The sequence below is a fragment of the Notamacropus eugenii genome, chromosome 4, assembly GCF_028372415.1.
Source record: "Notamacropus eugenii isolate mMacEug1 chromosome 4, mMacEug1.pri_v2, whole genome shotgun sequence".
Classification (NCBI taxonomy): domain Eukaryota; kingdom Metazoa; phylum Chordata; class Mammalia; order Diprotodontia; family Macropodidae; genus Notamacropus; species Notamacropus eugenii.
The window spans coordinates 158169951-158191852 of record NC_092875.1 but is presented as its reverse complement, the minus strand read 5'-3'; the positions used below and the strand labels follow the sequence as shown (position 1 = coordinate 158191852).

At 35.4% G+C, this 21902-nt stretch overlaps 1 protein-coding gene across 2 annotated transcripts in view; it reads left to right on the top strand.

Moving 5' to 3' along the window:
• INTS8 (integrator complex subunit 8) overlaps positions 1–21902 on the top strand; it is a 64507-nt gene that overhangs the window by 3012 nt on the left and 39593 nt on the right. For both annotated transcript variants that reach the window (XM_072603482.1, XM_072603481.1), the window contains exons 3-12: positions 1027–1167; positions 1593–1664; positions 3562–3613; positions 6356–6538; positions 10178–10285; positions 11055–11207; positions 15428–15528; positions 18083–18224; positions 19722–19792; positions 20719–20894. In XM_072603482.1, coding sequence (XP_072459583.1) covers positions 1027–1167; positions 1593–1664; positions 3562–3613; positions 6356–6538; positions 10178–10285; positions 11055–11207; positions 15428–15528; positions 18083–18224; positions 19722–19792; positions 20719–20894 — 1199 coding nt within the window. The remainder of the gene's footprint in view (positions 1–1026; positions 1168–1592; positions 1665–3561; positions 3614–6355; positions 6539–10177; positions 10286–11054; positions 11208–15427; positions 15529–18082; positions 18225–19721; positions 19793–20718; positions 20895–21902) is intronic.

Here is a 21902-nt window from a genome sequence, read left to right as displayed (position 1 = left end):
AACTTCAGACTGAATTTATCACTATTTTGTGGTCTTTTAATTTTATATGATGTCTGGCACTTAAAGGTGAAAAATTATTTTGATTTCTATTCTTAAATTTAAAAATGTCTCAGTAGGTATAAGAATATATCTAGATCTAAGATATAGAAATGACTTTTAAAGCAAAATATGAGACGGATTATGACTCAGTAGTACTGTGAATTGTATAGTCTTTTATGCCATAAATTTGATAAAATAATTTGATAGAGAATATATTGGCAGCCTTGTAGCCATAGAAAATTTTTATCAGGTGAAAATACTTTTTAAAATGTTATGAAATTACTTTTATCTTTAGGTAGTAGAAGTGAGTGGTTATTGAATTAGAAGAAATGGATGATAATTCTGGGATTGTTAGTCAGCTAGTTACAGTTTTGTTATTGTAAAACTTCTTTCCAGATTTAATACCACATCTTTTGAAATACTAGAACCAATATTTATTTGTTTAGTAATATGAATTTCTTTTTAAGCAGCAAAAAGAAAGACATTTCTTTATTAATAATAGTTTTAAGGTGAACAATTTTCACAGTAGGAAAATAATTTTATGCAAATATGTTCAATTTGCTAGGTTAGTCTTTCATTTAGAGTTGTACTTGGAGTCCTTTGATTTGAATTATATGCATTGAAATTTTTTTGTTCTTCATGCATCTAATATTTAATAATTCAAGGATTTGTGTTGATTTTGGTGCAAGTACTCCAATGGATATAAATCACATACAGTTCCTTAGGACTTAGATCTTTTGTGGAAAAATAAAATTCATCACCTGGTGGCCAATTTTGCCTATTCAAGCTTAGATTGATCCTTAGAAGTCAGCACAGATCTGTAATCAAGGTCTCTTGTCTTGTTAAGATCTTTGCTGTTAAAACTTTCAAAAACGTCAAGTTGTCTCCATGTTTATGAGGCTTTACAATTGGGCTAATTTAGTGGAGGGTACATTTAGTAAAAGTATAAAAACCTAACAAATAGAGAATATGCTTTCTTTCTTTTAGCTTGTCTGTTCCAGTTCTGAATATGTTACTAAATGAACTTCTGTGTATCAGTAAAGTTCCTCCAGGGACAAAGCACATAGATATGGATTTATCTACTTTGCCTCCAACTACTACCATGGCTATATTACTCTACAATAGATGGTAAGTCCAAAATAAGATAGTGTGCTAGGCATCTTTCAATGTAGCAAGTTCTGCTTTGATTTTTAATAGTATCTTTTTTGAATGCTGTAACCACTTTGAAAAGAAGCTTCCTTTTGTATGGTAGGTTTTCCAAGGGTTATGGAGTTCTGTGCGGGCATTCTTTGAGCATGTAGTAGCTCCACAGATAACATTCCTCCCTGGGTACTATAGGAAATTTGACCTGCCAGGATATTTCTGTCACTGCTAGATGTTAGTTTTTAAACCTCCATAAAAAACAGCTTGTGCTCCTTTATGTAATGATTTCAGCAATATTATTCATTATTCAAAGCCTCAATTTTTTTATAGTATAAGAAAATTTTAAGTTCAGGTGTTTTGGGGGGAAAATATATTTAATTGTTAGTAACTCTTTTAATTTTTTATTTCAGGGCAATTAGAACAATTGTTCAAAGTAGCTTCCCCATCAGACAGGTGAAACCTGGACCCCCTCAACTGAGTGTGTAAGTTGGCAACGATACTCTGATGTATTGAAACCACTGTTGAGTTCTCTTTGTGTCAGAATTGGATTTCTGGAAGGTTTTTTAAAAACTGATCTCTAGAAATTTCTGAGGTCATGCAAAGGAAAATCTAATTTCTTAATATGCTTTATATATTTTTATCTCACTTGATCCTCACAGTTATTTTGAGATTAGTAGTTGCAGGTATTATCTGCATTTTGTAGATAAGGAAATAGTATTATAGAGACTAATGATATCCTTAAGGTGGTACTGTTAGTAACTAGTAGAGTTGAGACTTGAGCCCAATCTGTCTCTTTAATTCTCTGTCCAGTACTGTTTCTCAAATGGTCCAATATACATTAACTATATTTTTTAAAAAAATTTATATTTAATATTTTATTTTTCTCCAGTACGTAAAAACAATTTTTTAACATTCATATTTAAGACTTTGAGTTCCAAATTCTCTCCCACCTCTGCACCCACCCTCATTGAGAAGGCAAACAATTTGATATAGGTTATACATGTGTAGTTATGCAAAATATATCCATAATACTCATGTTGTGAAGGACAACATAGTAAAAAAAAAAAAAAGCCTCAAGGAAAAGTAAAAAAAAAAGTTACATTAACTATCTTAAAATAGTATAGATTAAGTATTTCTTCCTAGGTTATTATGAAAAGAAAAGAATAGATTGCAGTCAAAGAGCCAGAGTTTCCTAAAGGCCATGCAGTTATTCATATAAAAAAAATTAGAATGCAAGAATTATATAAAAACACACACAAAATAAATGTTCTAGCCTTAATAGTTTAGAACGATATCTTTTGTTCTCTGAGTAGGGCCATGATGTTACTCTCAACTCTTTAAAGACACACATGATTCAAAGTACATATTTTTTAGTTGTCAGACATTAAAATAGGAAAAACAAGATAGCATTATACACTGATATCTTATTTGTCTGGAATTTTTAAGGGGAAAAGTCTAAGAAGTGAAGTTTCTGGAAAATGTGATATCCCTAGCAAACACCAAAATGTCCTTTAAGAAAAAAACGCCAGCTAGTTATTGAAGTTTTTTTCCAGACACTTCCCTGGCCTTTCAGACATCTCTTGATGGATCAGGTTCAGAATTATGAGCATCAGTTATTGTACTATGCTACAATGCTACGATTCCCCACGTTGAATTATTTTCAAGTTTATTGAAGGTTTAAGGAAGACAGAAGTATGTTCTCTATGTATCTGAAGTGTTAACTGTACTATACAAAGTTATGATTGCTTTGTACCAAAGACATTTTTGGAAGTGGTAATTTTACTAACACATACTTTGGTACATCATGAGGTGAGTGGAATAGAAAGCCAGTCAGAGTCAGGATGATTTGGGTTCAAGTGCCACCTCTGAATTATACTGGCTTGTGTGACCCCTGAGGCCCTTATATTTCACAGATCCAGGCAACTCTCTAAGATGAGGAGCTACAGATTTACATTGGTAAAGGGTGTTTTCATCATCTCTTCAATGACATTACAGATCTGAACCCTCTAAATTGCTGTGCTCCAGCACTTTGACATGCCAGGTTTTAGAATTATCTGTTTTCAGATTGAGGTTATTTTTGTAAAGCAAATAGTAAAACATTTATTAAAATGTGAATGTAAATAAAACATTACTATGCTGAAAGCTTGACATTACTCGCAGGGATATGGCCTGTGCCTGTGATTTAATTTATACAAGGAATTCTCTGTATACCACGGGGAACTGAGCTTGTGAGATGAATGCTTGACATCTGTTGTTTGAATTTTTTCCTGCTAAGTGACTTAATGTGAATATGATGAGTTATTGGCTTCTCTGTATTGTAAATAATATATGCTTCCTATTATCATTTTCAAATATTTCCATTTCATTTCACCCTTTTAGTATGAATCAAATGCAGCAAGAGAAGGAGTTAACAGAAAACATTTTGAAAGTGGTGAGTGTTAGCATCAATTAATAACTTTAAAATTTTGACGTGTATTCAAGCATTTTAAAAACAGTCTATTAAATCTAGTATGGTATTAGATGAGTGACAGTTGTGAGATTCAATGAAGTTTAATTCTTTCCTGTCGGATTACAATTATAGACTTTTATTAGAATCATACATTTAGAGCAGAGAGGGACCTTAAACTTCATTTAGTCCAAACCACATTTAGTACTCTTCACTTGACTGCACTAGTTTTCACTAATTATTCAAATTATTTGCTTCTGACACTTTTCGGCAGACCATAATTTGAAGAAAACCTTAAATACTTAGAAGCCTTGGAATATTAAATAATGGTTTTTTAAATGAAAAAATATAGATTTGATAGTATTATATTAAACATATTATGAATCTTAGGAAACAGAATGTGGAAGCAAAAGTTCTCATTTTAAATTAATAATTGTTGCTTATACTGAACAATGCAAATCTTGTTGAAAATATTTTTAAGTTATTCTAGCTTCATTGTTAAACTTTTCATCAGAATGTCTGTTAAAAGAGTTCATAAATCTCTTTATAATTTTTTTACTTCTCCATTTTTGTGTTTTTGCTTACACTGTTTCCTGTGCCTTGATAGCTTTCCCTCTTCTCCCCTCCTCAAAACCCCCATAAGATTGCCAACTGCAGTCCTACTCATCCTTCAAGATCCAGATCAAATTCAGCCTCCTCCATTTTGGGTGTATCCTTTTCCTGATTGCCTCTAAACTTATCCCCTGCCAAAATAAATCCCTCCCAGAGCCAAGATGGCAGAGTAGAAAGATACACATAATGCTAGCTCCAAACCCACAGCCCATAAAATACCTGTAAAGAAGAACCCCCAACAAATTCTGGAGCAGCAGAAGCCACAGAACAATGGAATGGACGAGATTTCTGTTCCAGAGAGCCCTGAAAACATGAAAGGTCCGTTGCGCCCCGGACCCGGAGCCGAGCCCAGCCCTGCCTCGTCCGCCCGGCACCAAGAGGAGTGGATCTGAGCAGGCTTCAGGGACAGAATCTCCAGCAGCCGCACAGGTCCCTCCACCCATGGACACCAAAGGTCGGTGAGAGAGTCTTTTTGGCTTGCCGAGAGGGGAGTGGGGTGTCCCCATAACTCAGGCCCCCTCGGGAGGCAGCAGTGGAGGCAGCAGCAGAGGCAGCAGTGGACAGGGGCTCCCAAAGCAGGCAGGAGCTCAGATCCATTGTTGAAGGTGTCCACATAAACCCCCGAGGGAACTGAGCCTCTTGAGGTGGCCCTGCCCCCATCTGGGCAGCTGAACTTAATCTCACACTGAAAAGCAGCCCTGCCCCTGCCCAAAGCCCTGTGGCTGGGAAGCAGCATTTGAATCTCAGACCCCAAGCACTGGCTGGGCAGATCTGGAGGCATGGTGGGTGTGGAGAGGACACTCAGAAGTCAAGTAACTGGCTGGGAAAATGCCCAGAAAAGGGGAAAAAAAAATAAGACCATAGAAGGTTACTTTCTTGGTGAACAGATATCTCCTCCCATCCTTTCTGATGAGGAAGAACAATGCTTACCATCAGGGAAGAACATAGAAATGTATCCCAAACATCCAAAATAAATATTCAATGGGCTCAGGCCATGGAAGCTCAAAAAAGGATTTTGAAAATCAGGTTAGAGAGGTGGAGGAAAAATTGGGAAGAGAAATGAGAGAGATGCAAGAAAAGCATGAAAAGCAGGTCAACACCTTGCTAAAGGAGACCCAAAAAAATGCTGAAGAAAACAACACCTTGAAAAATAGGCTAACTCAATTGGCAAAAGAGGTCCAAAAAGCCAATGAGGAGAAGAATGCTTTCAAAAGCAGATTTAGCCAAATGGAAAAGGAGGTTCAAAAGCTCACTGAAGAAAATAGTTCTTTGAAAATTAGAATGGAACAGATGGAGGCTAATGACTTTATGAGAAACCAAGAAATCACAAAACAAAACCAGAAGAATGAAAAATGGAAGATGATGTGAAATATCTCATTGGAAAAGCAACTGACCTGGAAAATAGATCCAGGAGAGACAATTTAAAAATTATAGGACTACCTGAAAGCCATGATCAAAAAAAGAGCCTAGACATCATCTTTCATGAAATTATCAAGGAAAATTGCCCTGAGATTCTAGAACCAGAGGGCAAAAATAAGTATTCAAGGAATCCACAGATCACCTCCTGAAAGAGATCCAAAAAGAGAAACTCCTAGGAACATTGTGGCCAAATTCCAGAGTTCCCAGGTCAAGGAGAAAATATTGCAAGCAGCTAGAAAGAAACAATTCAAGTATTGTGGAAATACAATCAGGATAACACAAGATCTAGCAGCTTCTACATTAAGGGATCGAAGGGAGTGGAATATGATAGTCCAGAAGTCAAAGGAACTAGGACTAAAACCAAGAATCACCTACCCAGCAAAACTGAGTATAATACTTCAGGGGAAAAAAATGGTCTTTCAAAATAAATCCCTCTCTCCTTTCAGTCTCATCATTCTTTGTTTTATCTCCTTCTTTCATACTCTACTTCATATTATGTTTGTGTCTTGCTGTTCCTAGTGAAATTGTAAACTATCTGAGGGCCGGCAACATATTTTATTCATACTTTTGCCCGCTTTTCTGTCATAATATCTGATGCAGATATTTCTTTTAAGCACTTAGGTACTTAGTAAATGATGTTGGTTACTAATTACTACCTTGTTTCTGTTTTAACCTAATATATTTGACCATTTGTAGCTAAAAGAACAGGCTGCTGATTCTATTCTGGTATTAGAGGCAGCATTGAAACTAAACAAGGATCTTTATGTCCATACAATGAGAACATTGGATTTATTGTCTGTGGAACCGGGTACAGTAAATGGAGAAACTGAGAGTTTAACAGCTGGATTAATAATAAAAACTGAGGAAATGCAATGCCAGGTACTTATTTAAACTATTTGTTACTATACATGGAACTATTTATAAATATAGAAATAAGCTCAACTTTGTACTTTAATTGAAATTTTTTCCTGTCCTTTTCTGAGTTTTTGTTTGAACAAGAATATATTTGATTTTTTTTTTGTTTGTTTAAAGAATTTTGCTCCTAAATTTTATGATACTTTACTATTAACTTTCTACCAAAGATTAATTTTTTCCTTTGAATTTATTCCTTCTAGTATGTTTTCCTGTTTTGTTTTAATAGTGCACAATAGATAAGTAACATTTTAAGGTTAGATGACTTGATGGACAGTAAGCTGGTGGTACTAAAAGCCCAAAAATCTGTGTCCCCAAAACAAATTCCTAGGTTTTTAAGGAGTATAAAGCTATCTTCGTCAAACCCAGGTCTTTGTAGCCTTGACTGCCATAAATTTAGTGCTTGATATTGTTAAGTTTGCATTTGTGTCTTAATTTGCTGACCTACTTGTAAATTTCTTGAGGGCAGAAATAAGCTATTTTCTTATCTGGGAGTTCAATAAATTTTCTTTTATTTATTACCTATGAAGAAAAATCACGGCTGCTAAAGTTGGCTTTATTTTTGGCAGCCCTGTTATTAGTTGTATGGGATTGGTTTCTTTAATTTTTTTCTCAGTCAGTAAACATTTATTAAGTTCCTACTATATGCCAGGCACTGGGCTCAGAGCTGGGGGTACAGAAAGAGGGAAAAGATAGTCCCTGACCTTAGTTAACAATCTAATGGGGAAGAATTCTGTTTCCAAATACTGAGGAAGAGGAAGATGGAGCTAGATCTGGACAGCCAGAAGGGTACTGCGTGTCAAAGTGATTATAGTGCTTCAGCTGGTAGAAGCCTTAACATTATTTCTTTCAGACTTTGAGGGAAGAAAGTCAGTCAGTGAATTAAAAGATAGTTCTTTGACACTTGGTAGCATCTAAAATCAGTGTTGTGGGAAGAGAGTCTAATATCTATTTGACTTGACTGTAGAATATTTTAAAGTACTATAGATAAATGTGATACTCAATTTAGAAATAATAGCTCTTATGTACGCATGTACCTTATGCTTTAAAAGTACTTTATTCACAACAACCCTGTGAGGTAAGTGATATAAATACTTCTATCCCTTTTTTTAATGTTAAGGAAACAGAGTCAGAGGTGTTGGGTAACTTTTCCTCTGGTCACACAGTATATAGAAATTTCCCCATTCAAATAAATCTGAAGAGGAAAAAGAAGAGAATTGGTCTAAGCTTGAAGTTTGTAGGAGACCTTTCTATCTAGTGTCACAGTTGGGGTTTGAATTTGGGGCTTCATTACTTCTGGGGCAATACATGGACAAACAAGGACCACACTGTGTGAGAGACATTTGCATATAGTTGCAAGCCTCAGGTTGTTCTGTTGTACATTGATTTGTTAATGTTAGAAGTTATGCTTTTTGTAAACTCTGGTGAAATCTCAATAATCTAGAAACCCCTGACGTAATTCACAATAATTTAGGTATTCTTTCTTCTGTGAACTGGGGTTTTGAGTCAGTGGCTGCCCCTTAGGCAGAAAACCTGGCTGAGAAATATCCATCAGCTACTATAAGCAGGCTCCCAGTTCAAATAGTTCTGCAGTGAGAGAGGTGGTCTGACCCTGGCTCTAAGGAATAAACAAACAGATTTTATAGGGCTTTTTCTGATCCTTCCTGCTTCTAGGCGTCCCTTGACAAATGACTTTGTTCCTACATGTGTGCATGATGTTCCCCCTGGTAGAATATAAGTTCTTCAAGGGCAAGAACTATTTCATTTCTATCTTATGTACCCATGGTATAAATACTTTTTTTTTTTTTTCAAAAAAGAAAATTACCAAGTACTGTAGAAAATAGGTAGCATAATTTGTTGGGGAAAAAAACCCCACTACACTGGGATTTAAGAGACCTGAGTTCTAGACCTGGTTTTAAAAATTATATGTAAATAGATAACTTTTCTTTAACTATCTTTAAAATGGAGATAATAAGACAAGTAGAACTTGCTTTGCAAAATATGGGTGTATTCTGAACAAAATTTTTGGGAAAAATCAAATAGTTTGAGTAAATTTTGTACCTCTCTTAGTACCTAACAAAGTATTCTGTACATAGTAAGTGCTTAATAAATGTTAGTTGAATAAAATTTAGAACTGTTATTTTAAAGTCTTTTTAAAAGCTATTATTTTACATGGTATGGTATGGTAGATAGAGTGTTGGACTTAGAAACCTGATTTCAAATCCTGCTTTTGTCAGTCAGTAAGCGTTCATTAAACAGAGCAATATGCTAAGTACTAGGGATACAAAGAATGGCAAAAGACAGTCCCAATCTAATGGGAGAGATAACCAGCAAGCAAACATGTACACACAGGTTATCCAGAATAAATAGGATATAATTCACAGAAAGAAGACACTAGAATTCAGGGGAATTAGGAAGGGCTTTCTCTGGAAGCTGGGATTTTAGCTGAGACTTGAAGCCAGGGAAGCTGGGAGGAAGAGATGGGGAAAGAGGGGTTGCAGCCAGAGAAAACACCCAGAATGGAGTCTGGAATAGCAAGGAAGCCAGTGTTGCTGGAGTGCAGAGGTGGAGCGGAGAGGGTGATAAAACGAAAGCTCACAAAGGTTGGAGGAGAAGGTTAGGTAAGACAGTGATTAGGAGCTACTGAATTTTATTGAGTATAGGTATTACAAGACTTGCATTTTAGGGAAATCACCTAAGTGGATGAATGGAGGATCCTCTAGAGTAAGGAGAGACTTGTGGCAGGCAGACCTCTGCCCAGGCTATTGTCACATTCTAGGTGTAAGGTCCAGGATCATGACAGTAACAGAGAACAGAAGGGGAATGAATTTTAGAGAGGTTTGAAAGGTGAAATTGATGGGCCTTGGGAACAGATTGTATAAGGATCTTATGTGAGGAGGAGGTTAGAGGGAATGAGCAGTTGAAAATGACATCTAGGTTGGGAGCCTGAGGAACTGTGAAGATGGTGGTGCCCTAGATCAGCGCTTATAGGGTCGAGACCTACAGTTTAAGAAGCACTGAAAGGGTCGTGAGTGGAAAAAGTTTAAGAAGCCCTGCCTTAGATACTAATAATGGAAGTTAGAAGTGTGGGAAGATTGATTGAAAGATAATAGGTTTGGAGTTGTTAAATTTAAGATGTGTACTGGGCATCCAGTTAGAGATGTCTGAAAGGCAGTTGAATATGCGAGAATGGAGGTCAGCAGAGAGTTTTGGGCAGGATAGGTAGATTTGAGAGTTGTCAGCATAGAGATAGTAATTTAATCCATGGGGGCTGGTGAGATTTTCAAGTGAAGAGGACCCAGAAAGGACACCTACAGTTAGAGGTTTGATCCAGCAAAGGAGAACTAGGAAGGTGGAAGGAGAACCTGGAGAGAGCCAGGTCTTGGGATGGGCACCAATCTTTAACCTTTCTGAGCCTCAGGCACCTCTGTAAGATGCAGGTAGATAGGCATTTCCACATTGTGAACTTTTAAGTATTTTACTTGAACCACTTAGGGAAATTAATCTATCATGCTCTTTATTTATGTGTGTAATTTAAAGAAACATAAAATGCATTTTACTGATTATGCTTGAAAAATGAATATTATTAAACATTCTGTATCTCAGGTGTGTTATGATTTGGGTGCAGTCTACTTCCAACAAGGTTCTACAAATTCAGCTGCCTATGAAAATGCAAGGGAAAAATTTTTCAGGACCAAAGAATTGATTTCAAAGGTAAACATGCCAGCCAGATTTGCAGGGCTGAGTGGGTGAGTGTGGGAGGTGCGTCATTCATATTCAAGCCAGTATGGTATTTTTCATAATCTGTGGTCTTGAATTGTATTGCAGATATGAAAAATTAAGTTTTAATCGTTTTTTTAAAAACTGGTCAACCCGGATTTTGAATCTTATGTCTTGACATTGACATTATGTCTTGAGTTTATTGGATGTGTGAATAACAACTCATCTCTTCATTCCTCCTTAGAGACATATTATTTGAATGTTCTTAAGCCTGAACTCCTTTTAATCTTGATGTTTCATGTTTACCTAGAGAATCATTTAAATTCCTAATCTGCCTAACATTTGACTTAACTGTTGGAATACTTTGTTTTTTTTCAAAATGCATTGTTCTATTTATGGTAATTCTTGCTAGATCTTTCTTTACTTTCTTACTTAGTGCGTTCCCTCAAGAAAAGTTTTTGTGCTCTTTCTTGTTTTAAATCTCTGATTAATTATTCACCCAAGCTTTGATTTTTTAATGTTCTCCAGTTTCTTGATTTTTTTCTTTCAAATACTCATTTGGTGTTAACAAAACTGTCAAACTTCCTTGGAAGGTAGAACTTATATTCTCAGACCGAAAATTCGAGCCCAGAGAATTTTCTGTGATAATTATTTTTTTCATTATTGCCAATTGTTTTGTTAAAATTCAGTACCTAGGATTTGTTTTGTTTTTGTTTAGAATGATATATCCATGGCTAACTGAAAGTACCTTCTTATTTTACAGATAGGCTCGTTATCTCTTCATTGCTCCATAGATGAGAAGCGGTTAGCTGGCTATTGTCAGGCTTGTGATGTTCTTGCACCTTCTGATAATACATCGCAACAGTCAACTCCGTATAGTCAAATCCATATCTGTATGAGATCAGGCAACTATCAGGTAAGATGTGGTAGAATTACCTTAGATTTGGAAAGGGAGGTTGCTTCATTATTTCTTGAAGCTAATCTCTGTTAAAAGATTGGTTTCTAAACCCTGCATTTTAAGGAAAGATTCAGAACATCTGACCTTCATTATTGAAAAAGTGAATAGTTGTCATCATGGTCCAAATAGAAGTTATACTCCTAAAATGAGATCTTTTTGAAATGAAAAAAGTATAAGTTTGCATTGAAAATAATACTAATTATAGACCATGCCCATTAGATACAGAGGTGGGGGGGAATGTGGGAGGATCTATGATTTATATTTAAACTGGTCTGATATTTTTTGTGATCTGTATTCTTGCATTTTATAGTTTCATACTGAAATATATCATATTAGATGACATTATATATTGTCAAAGTAGGACATTACAGCTCCCATTAACCATTGTAAATACTTAGAAAAGTAGAAAAGGGAAAAAAGCAATCCTATTAAATATTGTACTGCTGATGTGCTATTCTGTTTGGTCCCACCTAGCTTTTTACTGGACTGACCATTGTTTTACTCCTTTCATCTTTCAAAATCTCAACTCAGTCTCTTGACATTTTTTTCCTTAGATTGGATATTATAAAGAAAGCCACTGGCACAATAAAATTTGTGATGTTTCTGTCTCTGCTAAAAAGCATTTTCCTGTATATTTTTTCATGCCCCCAAATGAGACTTTAAAACCTCCTTTTTTCATCCTTCTCTCTACTCATTTTCTAAAAATAGGATTGTATTCTGTTTTTGATCAGTTAGAGTACAAATGATTATAAATACTGGTCAGTGGATTTTTAGCCTCTTATCTGCTAAGGATTTTTTTGATATGTTCAGATACATAGAAAAGAATGTATATGGCATTGTAATAGAAAGAAACATAATTTTCTCTAAGTGTGTAACAGTAAGAACTTAGTGTGGTTCAATAGATATTATATTCCTGCTGTATGCAAGGTACTGTCTAGTTATTATAGGAGATATAAGACATGTGAGACAGAGCTTGAGCTCAGGTAACTTCAGTTTGATAACATTATGCACATGAGACAATTAATGAATAACATAGGTGGGTAAGTAAGAGTTAAATTGGATCTGATCAAATAATATTATTATGAAGAAAATTGCCAGGAGAAAGACATTAATTAAAGTTGCAGCTATAAAAGTAAACATTTTAACTCTAGATATAGCCCAGTGTGTGTTACTTGGAAATGGGCTTTTATCTTTCTTTGAAGGCTAAAGAGTTACAGTGCCTAGCATACAGCAAGCACTTAACAGATGTTTCTTGAATTGAATTAACTTTAAGAGGGGGCTTATCTTAGGCAAACTGTATATTCTTTGTGGGCTTAGTGCTTACAAAGCTGTTCTGTAGGGGTCATGTTAGTGGTCTTTTGACAAGTGCTGCTTAATAGTCGCCATCCTTATTCAGATGAAGAGGACTCATAGCTTGGGAGTGATTATTGGGAATAAAATTATTGCTGTGTGATTTTGATCCCTTCATTCAGTTCTGGGATAGTTTCTTATTCCTGGTGGCCTGAGTCATTCAGCAAACATTTACTAATTGCCTGCCTGGGACCAGGGCAAATGCTGGGATTATAAAGACACAAACAATAGACTCTTGCAGCTTCTCCTGCTGATAAGTGTTTCTTGGGGTTCTCTTTGCCACAACCCACCGGGAGAGAGACCTGTTAGGTAAAGGTTGGGAAACTGATTTGTTTTAAAACAATGCACAGTACTGTGAGTTTTACTTCAATAAACACCTCAGCCCTAACTGGGAAAGGAAATAATATAAATAGTTTTGAGGCTCTCAGATCAGCCACATTTTTTAATCAGGAAATAAAAGCTATCATACTTGATCAGATATTCTAATTAATAACTTCAAGTGGAAATTATAACACTCAATATTGTTTTTACATAGGTCAGTTTTCTAGCTTTTCTAATTCAGGAACTGTGGACTGATTTGTGCTAGAGATATCATAAGAAAAAGCTGATTTCATTTTTAAATTTTTTCTTACCTGTAACTTCCTCTGTTTCTGTTGAGAGCCACCATCCTTCCATTCTCCTAGGTTCACATTCTTGAAGTCATTTTTGATATCTCTTCCTACTCTCCACATGTGATCAGTTTTCTAGTAGCTGAATTTTAGTGTTATAAGGAACTTCAGTGACCAGTTAGCCCAACCCATGCCCCAGAAAGTGTCTTTGTTAGTATATATCCAATGAATGGTCATCTATTATCTACTTGAATGTCACCATTGAAGGAGGAACTGTACAAAACTAGCTCAGCAACATCTCTTCCATCTTTCACTTAGATGGCCAGTACTGTGGTGCACACCCTCTTGTCTAGAGTATACTGTACCTATCCTAAATCATTTGCCTGTTACTGTTCTCTCACTTCTCCAATTTATTTTTCACGTAACTTCCAAAATGTTCTTCATAAAACATAGGTCTACCTCTCTCTTTCATTTATTGTTTCTTGTTCTTGGAATGTATTCTCTTATTATCTCAGCTTCTTACAATTCCTTTTTTTTGTTAGTAAATTTCTTTTTTTTTAATTAATTTTTTATTTTTCAGCCTTCACTTCCATAAGATTTTGAGTTCTAAATTTTCTCTGCCTCTCCCATCCCTAAGACAACAGCATCTTACAATTCTTAGTTTTTTTCAAAGCTCGGCTGAAGTGTCATCTTGGACATCAAAACCTTTCCTGGTACCTCGGGGGTATTAGTACTAGACTGTCCTCCCACCCCAAGTTTATTTTGTATGTATTTTGTGTATATTAATATACATATTGTTTACTCTTAAACTTCTTGAGGACAAGGCCTATTTAATTTTATCTTCATATCTCCACAGTATGCTTACTCTATTGCTTTTAGCATCAAAATAAAACTTTTCCACTTGACATTTTAAAGTCCTTCATAATCTTGCTGCAGCTATCTTTTTAGGCTTATTTCATACCACTTCTTCAGATACTCTGTTCAGTTCAAAAATATTTATTAAAGGTACACATAGAAAAAACGAAATAACTTTTGCTTATTTTTCTGAGGGAATATAACGTGTAGGCAATTAACACAAATTATTTACAAAGTAATTTCAGGAACACAGGAGTCTAAGAAGTGGGGAGATTGGGAAAGTTAGGAAAGGCATTGCTATGTGGTGCCTAAGCTGTATTTTCTTTTTTCTTACATCCGAACTGTTTTTACCTAGTATTCTGTTTCCCATTTCTTTGCCTTTGCACAGTCTGTTTTATCTCCTAATACCCTTTTTCGCCCCCATCTCTAAATTCCTTTAGGGTTCTTATTTTCTATCTCCTACAAGAAACATTTCCTGATTCCAAGTTTTTAATATTCTTTCCCTCCTTAAATTATCTTGTATCCTAGGTACCTAATATTTTAAAATTGAATTTCTCATGTACAGTCTAGATCTGACTTTCATTTTAATTTTATACTATCCATGGCATATTGTGAATAGTTGATCACTGACCTAAGAATCTGAATACGTTATATTACTGGTTGTGTGATCTTGAGTAATTACTCTGAGCCTCATCTGTAAAATGTATGGAAGATTTAGACCAGAAAATCCTTAAGAAACTCTCTTTTCTGACCTTCAAAGATAATTCCATGATTGAACTGCCAGAAAGCAGTATCTCATTTGTCTTTTTAGTTGCCAAAACACAATGAGATTTAAACATTTTTAGTAGAGTTATCCTTTGACGTAATGAGTAATTTTAACTTGATGAAAGATTAACTTCTGTCTCTAACATATATTGTTCTTTCTCCTGATCTGTTTTCTTCTGTCTCTCTGTCCAGGGCCTCTTTTTTTTCTCTTCCCTCTAGCCTAGTCAGTCTTCTTTGATTGGCTACAGTATACAGCTGAAATGTGTTTTAAGTTATTTGTTGTATTTATTGAACAAAGTTTGTTCTCCTTAATTTGATAATGAAAAGAATCTCAAGTGACCTTCCTAAAATCACTTGCACTGCTTTTACTTATATTGCCTTTGATTATTATTTATATTTCTCCAGGATTTTGCTGGTGATCTTTAGGAGGTGGTGGAGGGAAGGTTCCAGTTTTAAATCTTATGAGTAGAGAAGTTTTAGCAGCCTGGTATCTTAGTTCTACTTGTTTTTGCACATGTACATTTAAAAAAAAATAATTTCAGTAGAGAAATTTCTTTTTTGGATTTTGAAATTGATAATAGTGCTATGAATCTGTTCTAGGAGGTGATAAATATATTCCTTGAAGATAATCTAACACTGAGTTTACCTGTTCAATTCAGGCAGTCAGTGCTAAGAGAACTTTACCAGAAAGCTCAGCAAGGGTAAGTTTTTAACTCAAAGGATTAATCTTGTATTTAAACTTGGATAAAAGCAGAGTACATTTTCAGTTATAGGAAAAAAAAACCCAATCAGATTTCATCACATGATACAGAGTATTGTCGGTATATCCTTGGATTTGGGAGAAAGCAGAGCTCGATTCCTACTTCTTTATGGTGAACAAGCTTTTCATGTTTTTGAGCCTCAGTTTCCTAATCTGTAAAATGGCAACAATACTTTCAGTATCTGCCTCACAGAGTTAGTATTGGAATCAAATGGGATATTATATATGAAGTATGGTGTGAATTTCAGTTCCTGTTATTGAGAAATTTCCTGTGATAGGTCCAGGTTTGCTATGAGATGGACAAAAGGTATGTTATCTGTCTTTTTTTCATTTACTATGAATAGGACATATTTGTGATACTTCCCTTCCTCATCTCTCTGCTGCTGGTGAAGGGAAAGCCAGTATTCACATTAGGCTTTCACAAGATACTTGGAAAAAACAAATTTCATTTGCTAAGGCTTATCAACCCCTCTGACAGAGTGTTTTGTTTGCACCTCCTCTCAGCTCTAATCGTCGCAGTCAAGAGTTCAGGCTCTTAGGTTTTCTTTCCTCAACTTCTCTAGACTTTTAACTGTCCTCCCTGTCTCTGGCGTCTCCTTCTTCTTGTCTGGCCTTCAAAACAGTTCCATTATCTCAGATTTCTCTGCCAGGTACCCGTTATTGAAGCAGGATGGCTTTCTAAAAAAGCAGTGAGATCAGAGGGCTACAATCACAACTTTAGGTAAAGCATGTCCAGTAGTAAAAGCATCAGAAGCTCTTCTGAAACTGCCTCTAGTCATTATTTATTGTTTTCTATAGAGTCAGACTGTTGAAGGCAGTGTGGGACCATATGTTGGTGATTACCAGTAGCCTGCTTGTTTGGTAGCACTTTTGGAGTTCCATCCTTCTTTCTGATTTGTGATTTTTGTAATTCATTATAAGTCATGGTGGGGAAGGGACCCTGCCTGACCAGGTGTCACTTACAAGCAGAGGCACAACAGTTCCCAGAGTGGCAGGTTCCTCCAGGCCACTAGTCTTGTTTCCAGCCTGATCCTCAGAGCCATTCTCCAGGGTCCAGGCAGACAAGCCAGCCTAGCAGACTCAGCTCAGCACTAAGGGAGAGCTTAGTCTCTAGACAGTTAAAAGTCAAGAGAAGCACTAAGGCAGCAAGTGCAGTGACCACCACTGCCTTAGTCACCAACTTCCCACAGATGCTGATGGAGACAGCTAGGAGCCTGGGCAGTCTCATTGCTTCTAGCCCAGTGCCCTCAGACATCATCCTGGGAAGTAAACTGGGCGTGTTCATCCACAACTAAAGAAATGGAAAGTTCTTGCCACCAAAGTCCTTGGCACTTTACACCAGTATAGTTCAGCATCAGAAACTGATAGGATTTTGTCAGTGGAAATGACATTGAGGAAGTTGCATCTGTTTTGTGGCTGTACCCTAAGCATAATGGGACTTTTCCATCTGACTTGCATCTTATGTTATGTCTCTCATGACAGCGAGAACTCCTCGAGAGCATAGACTGACTTGCTTTCCTGTTTGAATCTCTGTTTTGCACTTAGTAAGCACTTAATAAATGCTTTATTTTATTTATTCCCTGAAATTTTCTTCTGTAATGCTCAGAGGCCTGGGACTCTATCCTTTGTGTATGTGGGTTATTGACAGTTAAAGGTATGAGATCTCAATCCCTTCACTGGTTCAGCAAGCCAGTCTTCTTGGCACAGTAGGAACTAACCTGTTTTTTTTTTTATCATGCTTCCAGACTTGGTTTTCACTCTAATTAGATTGGATTAAGGCTTTCTTTCCCTGTTATTATCATATAGAGTAGTTGGTTGATTGGTTGTTGTCCTTTGTTCTCGAAGAGGACCAAAATAACATCACTGTTATAAAATGAAGTTTCAGTGTATCTGACTGTGGCTGATCAGACCAATACAAGCTTGGAATGCTCTACCACAGCTTGGGCGCAGATAGTCCGTGTGAACATTTGGGGTGAATACTCTAAATTTGCACATCTTACATTTACTTTGTGCTATCTCAGTTCTGCTTTGCTCATAGAGCACAGCACCCTTTCTGATGTGGGCACACCATGCTGAGTGGTCCTGTGTCAGTGTCTCCTATGTTGCACAGTCAAATCCAAAGTTCTTGAGAGAGAGCTTGAGAGTCCTTGTATCGCTTCTTCTGACCATGTGAGTGCTCCGTAAAATAGTCTTTTTGGCAAGCATACGTTTTACATTTGAACATCATGGCCAGCACATTGGAGTTGTGCTCTGTGAAGCATAAGTTTGAATGCGTGGCAATTCACCTTGAGCAAGGACTTCAGTGTCTAGTACCTTATCCTGCCAGGTGATCCTCAAAATCTTCCTAAGACAGTTCAAATGGAAGCAATTCAGATCCAGGAAAGGACTTTGTGACAGCTGTTTTAGAATAGATGAGTGATATTTTTAGTTTTTGTAATAAGCTTTTTGATTCATAATTATGTAGTTTAAAAGAGTTTTCATTTTGTGTTTTACAGAAATGAAGCTCTAGATGAAATCTGTTTCAAAGTTTCTGCCTGTAACACAGTACGTGATATACTTGAGGGTAGAACAATTAGTGTTCAGTTTAACCAGCTATTTCTTCAACCTAACAAAGAGAAAATAGACTTCCTTCTTGAGGTAAGATATTTTTCTGTTGAATTATACTTTTAAACTTTTTTTAAGAGTTCAGATTTTCCATTTCTATAATTTAAAACTTATGTCGAGCTTTTAAAAGTTTGGCCATAAGTTTTGTCATTTTTTGTTCATTCATACGTTTACATATAATTATTTTACATTGCTTACCAAATAATATTTAAATCATATTATTTTCTCCAGATTATTCTTAGGACTGTATAGAAAACTGCAGTACACAGTAACTAATACCTTACATTAATATCTAATGCTTTTCAAAGAAACTTAAAATTTGTATATGTGTACTATTATCTTAATATTCAACAAGATGTGCAATAAAATTTTTAAACATTAGTTTATGCTTCTTACTTTAAAGTACTGAGATATTTGATGCTAATTTTATAGTCATCTTGAAATTTAGAAAAGTATCATTTACAACTCAATGTCTCACATGTGGAGAAAAAGTTTTTTTGGTAGGGGTTGTTTGTTCTAGCACAGTTGGATAATCCTGAGTTGTTATGATTGTTAAAGACCAATAACAAGGATTTTGTTAAAGAATATCATCCCATTTGACACAAAGTAAATTAATTCCAAGTAGATGAGATATTTCTATCAGCTGATTAACAATTCTTTTCCTAATTGGGAAATCTACATGGAAAAATAAACCAAGATCACATACTTGTTTGGTTAGTAGTTTGAGAGCAAAACAAATTGAATATATTTTAATGAATATTTTTATTAAACTCTGATAGCCTATTGTCACCCTTCTCCACCAAATGGATATTGCTGTCTAAGAGAACTTTTTATATTAGTTGATCAGGTCTCCAAACAACATTTATTCTGATCTGGCAGTAGCTATGGGTTCAGGGGACTAATTAATTGCTATCTCTTGAAACAGTGTGCTGTCCATTCTGAACAAATTGTTTTCTGCATATAAATGCCTTCCTTTGTTGAAAATATAATGAATTTTGTTTTAATAATTGAATTACCAAGCTTTTGTGTTTATTATTGCTTCACTTATGACACTTGCCTGCACTGCAGCTTTCTGTATTAGTTGGGTGGGGAAAAGTGCCTTTTGACATTATATAATTATGCCTTCCACATCCCAACTTTCCCCATCATGGTTTCCATATGTCACAGGTTGTCATAAGAAATTAAATAGGAATTTTTGGGCACTTCTGTGGAAGCCACAGACATGTAAAGGCCAGCAGACAATGCAGAAAAAGTTTAGAAACTCACAAATGCATTTTATGTATGTATATATAAAATATAAATATATTTTATCTTTTAATACCACAAATATACTAGAATTTTACAATATGCTACTGTAAATACCCCATAAAGAAAAAGAAAAAATTCAGACCTTCTCTGGTATGAAGGGAAAACCAAAAAATTTTATGCCAGTTTTCTAGATTGAGTGGACACCAGGTCCCTAACTCCCACAGTGTGTAAGGGATAACTCTATAGTGTTTTTATTTCAACTGTAACCATTCAAATCCCTAGGTATGTTCAAAGTCAATAAATTTGGAACAAGCTTCAGATACTTTGAAAGGAAACATGGCTGCTTTTCTAAAGTAAGTGCTTGATTTCATAGTTTTTGACTTGCAGTATAGTAAGCACTGCATAAATTCTTGTTAAACTGAATTACCTAGTATTTTCAGAAGACCATATACACATTAGACTGTCCTTATTCTTTGAAAACCATTTTTTGCTTAAATATTACCCTATATCCTCCTCCTTTCCCGATCCTGGAGAACCATCCCTGTACAGAATTCTTTCTAAAAAAGAAAAGGAGAGAAAAATCATTCAGGAAAGCTGATCAATATGTTGAAAAATTTGACATTATGTGCAATATTCCACACCCATTTCCTCCCCATCTTTGCAATGGAGTGGGGAGAGGTGTCTTCTCTTATCTCCACTTTTTGAGTCTGAACTTACTGTTTATAATTTAGCAACATTTATTTTCAATAATTTTGTGGTTTTTTCATTTACATTGTGGTAACCATTGTGAAGGTTATTTTCTTGGCTTTGCTTATTTCACTTTGTTCAGATAAGTCTTTGCAAGTTTCTCTGTATCAATCATCATTTCTTATAGCATAGATTCCATTACTTTCATGTACCACATGTTTTTTAGTCATGTTAGACTTTTATAACTTGTGTATTTATGTTTTATTTTTGATAATTTTATAATTTGTAATATTACCTGGATATGTTTTTCTTTAGTATTTTATTTCCTGAATTAATCTGTGAAATTTTCACTTGCCTTTACTTATGCTTCCTGCATTTGCATTGTCACCAGTCTAACAACCAAGTACAGTATTAGAATGTGTGCATCAGTTTAAAACTGTTGGGCTTTTTATCTCTTAGCCTTTTTGTTGCATAATTTAAATTGAGACAAAGTAGAAAATTTTGCCTCAATAATGATGAGTTCTCAAAATCATAGAACTGGCAAATTTAAATTGCTCACATCTTTATTTCACAATATTTCTTGCTAATCTAGAAATCTCTGTTTGGGATTGGATGATCTTCAGTTTGTCTTTATGATTTCTTCTCATGAACTCTTCATTACACTGCTGAAAGATGATGAACAGAAGCTACTAATAGAACAGATGAGGAAAAGATCTCCTAGAATAAATCTGTGCACCAAACCTGTAACTTCATTTTATGATATTCCAGGTCAGCTTTATAACCTTCCTGCTAAATATTCAACTATTTTTTCCCTTTACAATTCAAATTTACATTGTAAAAATAATATGAGGTTCAATTATGTAAACCATGTGCATATCAGATTTAAAAATTGCCTTTTTTTGGCTTATTAATAGCCATTTAGTCTTTAGAGTGATAGGAAGTCTTTGTACATGAAAATGTGTAGGGTGAATGGCTTTTTTTGCTTTAATGCTACCATTTAGTGAATAGAGAGACTGGTAGGACCTGTTAAAGCAAGAACGCTGGATTTCTTTTTGCCTTTTTAAAAGTTTCTTTTCTTTTCCTTTACTAGTCCTTCATCCTCTCAAATCCTTACTATCAGGGTTCCCCAGTGACCTCTTCTCTATTTAAGCTATGTTTTTTGGCAGTGTTCATTACCTTGCCTTCAACTACCATCCTTTAGGCAAACAATGTGCAAAAGGTGTAGTTTCTTCTGAACTCTAGACATATCTTCAATAGACACCTCACCCTGAATGCTCTTAAAAAGTCTTTTAGTCTGACCTAGGAGTTAGCAAATTCCTGCCCAGTTTTGTACTCCATGAGCTGAGAATGGTTTTTATATTTTTAAATAAAGTTTTACTGTATTTTAATGTGTGGGAGGAACAACTGTTTAAGCCCACTGGCCGTAGAAAAACCAGGCAGAGGCCTGTCCATATTATGCTGATCCCTGTTATAACCTCTTCATTTTATAGGTAAGTCAACAAATGAAGACAGAGGGATCTGGTCTTCTCTATACCAACAGTTCTCAAAGTGTGGTCTATGGACCCCTTGGGGTCTCTGAGATCCTTTCAGGGGTTCCATAGACTCAAAACTATTTTCACGGTCAAAAATATTTTCATAATTCATCTCCATTATGTTTTAAATAGCATACTGGGATGTTATTTACCTATTAAGATATCTTCCCTTTTCTAATTTACATATCTTTTTGAGAGACCAGATTTTCTTTATGTACACTTCAACCAGAACACCATATCACAA